A 1561-nucleotide genomic window follows, 5' to 3' on the forward strand; every position below is an offset into this window, starting at 1 on the left:
TGAAACAATTACCAGAGAAAACATTAAAACTATTACCTCCAATATTAGAAGTAGGAGCACCATCTCCAGACTTCTCATTAAGCAAACTAAGCAATTTTGCAACCTGATCAGAGGTCCAAGAAGTAACCGAACTAAAAGTAGACTGATCAGATTTGAGTTATCACGTTATTAGAAACAGAAGGTTTAGTTCCTTGATTATAGTTAGAGTCTCCCCTTGGTCTAGGACCTTGGGGGATATCCATCAATCTCAAAGCATTTTTCAACAGTGTGTCCAACCTTATTATAATGAGTGCATTTGAGGTTGGGGTTGGGCCCTCTGTTGAATTTTTTCTTTGAGTCAAAAAACTAATTAGTCTTAGACACAAAACTCATATTTTGAGGTTGTGTCTTGGAACAACTACCACCACTACTAGAGTTCCTATGAGATTCCTCCCTAGAAACAACAGAGAAGGCATGTTTAACAGTAGGGAGAAGATCTATAGTCAACAAAGAAGTTCTAACAGATTGGTACGCATCATCAAGACCCATTAAGAACTGCATCAACTTAATTAGATGGTTAAAATCATTAAACTTTTCTGATGCTTGGCAACTACAGGATGGTAGCTGAACCATTGCATCAAATTGTTTCCACATAGTATTGAGTTTATGATAGTATTCAGACACAGAACTACCATTTTGACTCAGAGAATTAATCTTTTGGTATAAACTAAACACTACCGAACCATCAACTTTATCATAGGTTTCTTTCAAATCTTTCCAAACATCAATAGCCAATTTAGAAAATACTTGCCCTAGATGTAACTCTTCATATATGGAATTAAGAATCCATGAAAGGACCACAAAATTACACTTGTCCCACTGTCTACTAAGAACATCATTGTTGGTTGATTTTAAGAAAGTTCCATCAATAAAACCAATTTTATTTTTTACTTGTAAAGCTAAAAGCATAGAGTTAGCCCAGACATTGTAGTTCTCTATTCCTTTCAATTTTATATTAATAATAAAGAAAGTGCTAGAATCACTTGCGTGAAGATACAAGGGATTACTAGCATCCAATTTACTAACATCAGTAACAACACTAGAACTACCAGAATCAGTCATTTAAAAAAAAAAACAATTAGACACTTAGAGAAAGCAACACACAAGAAAGCAATAAACAGTTATGGACACTAAAGAAGGAAAAAAAAATATGGAAAGATCTCACCAAGATTTTAGCAATCCACCAGTATTGATAGAAGAGAAAAACAACAAAATAAAATAAAATACAATATGTAACCACCTAAAATTCAAAGAAACTTTCCTTATAACAATAAAAAATGAAAATCCCACCATAGTCCCATTTCAAGTTACGGACCCAAAGAAAACTTTGACTTCGCCCACTACTTTACTCAAGCTTGCATGCTTCCTCTCAAATACCATAAAGTTTCTTTCCTTTCATGTGCATCACAACGTAACAAGGAAAATTGCACGGAATGCCTTTGTAACCTTTGCATGTATTCGAACAAACTTATATAATTCCAAGATATCGCGTACCGACAAAGGCTTAGAAATTCAGTATTCT

General features: G+C 34.1%; 1 protein-coding gene across 1 annotated transcript; it reads right to left on the bottom strand.

Moving 5' to 3' along the window:
• Positions 1-345: 345 nt before the first annotated feature.
• On the bottom strand, positions 346-1101 carry LOC143625299 (uncharacterized). Its single transcript, XM_077095670.1, has one exon. The coding sequence runs from the start codon at positions 1099-1101 to the stop codon at positions 346-348; it is 756 nt and encodes a 251-aa protein (XP_076951785.1).
• Positions 1102-1561: the final 460 nt, after the last annotated feature.

Source organism: Bidens hawaiensis, unplaced genomic scaffold (genome assembly GCF_021521415.1).
Source record: "Bidens hawaiensis isolate Kalapana, Puna unplaced genomic scaffold, B.hawaiensis_p1.1 tig00004101_1, whole genome shotgun sequence".
NCBI classification, from domain to species: domain Eukaryota; kingdom Viridiplantae; phylum Streptophyta; class Magnoliopsida; order Asterales; family Asteraceae; genus Bidens; species Bidens hawaiensis.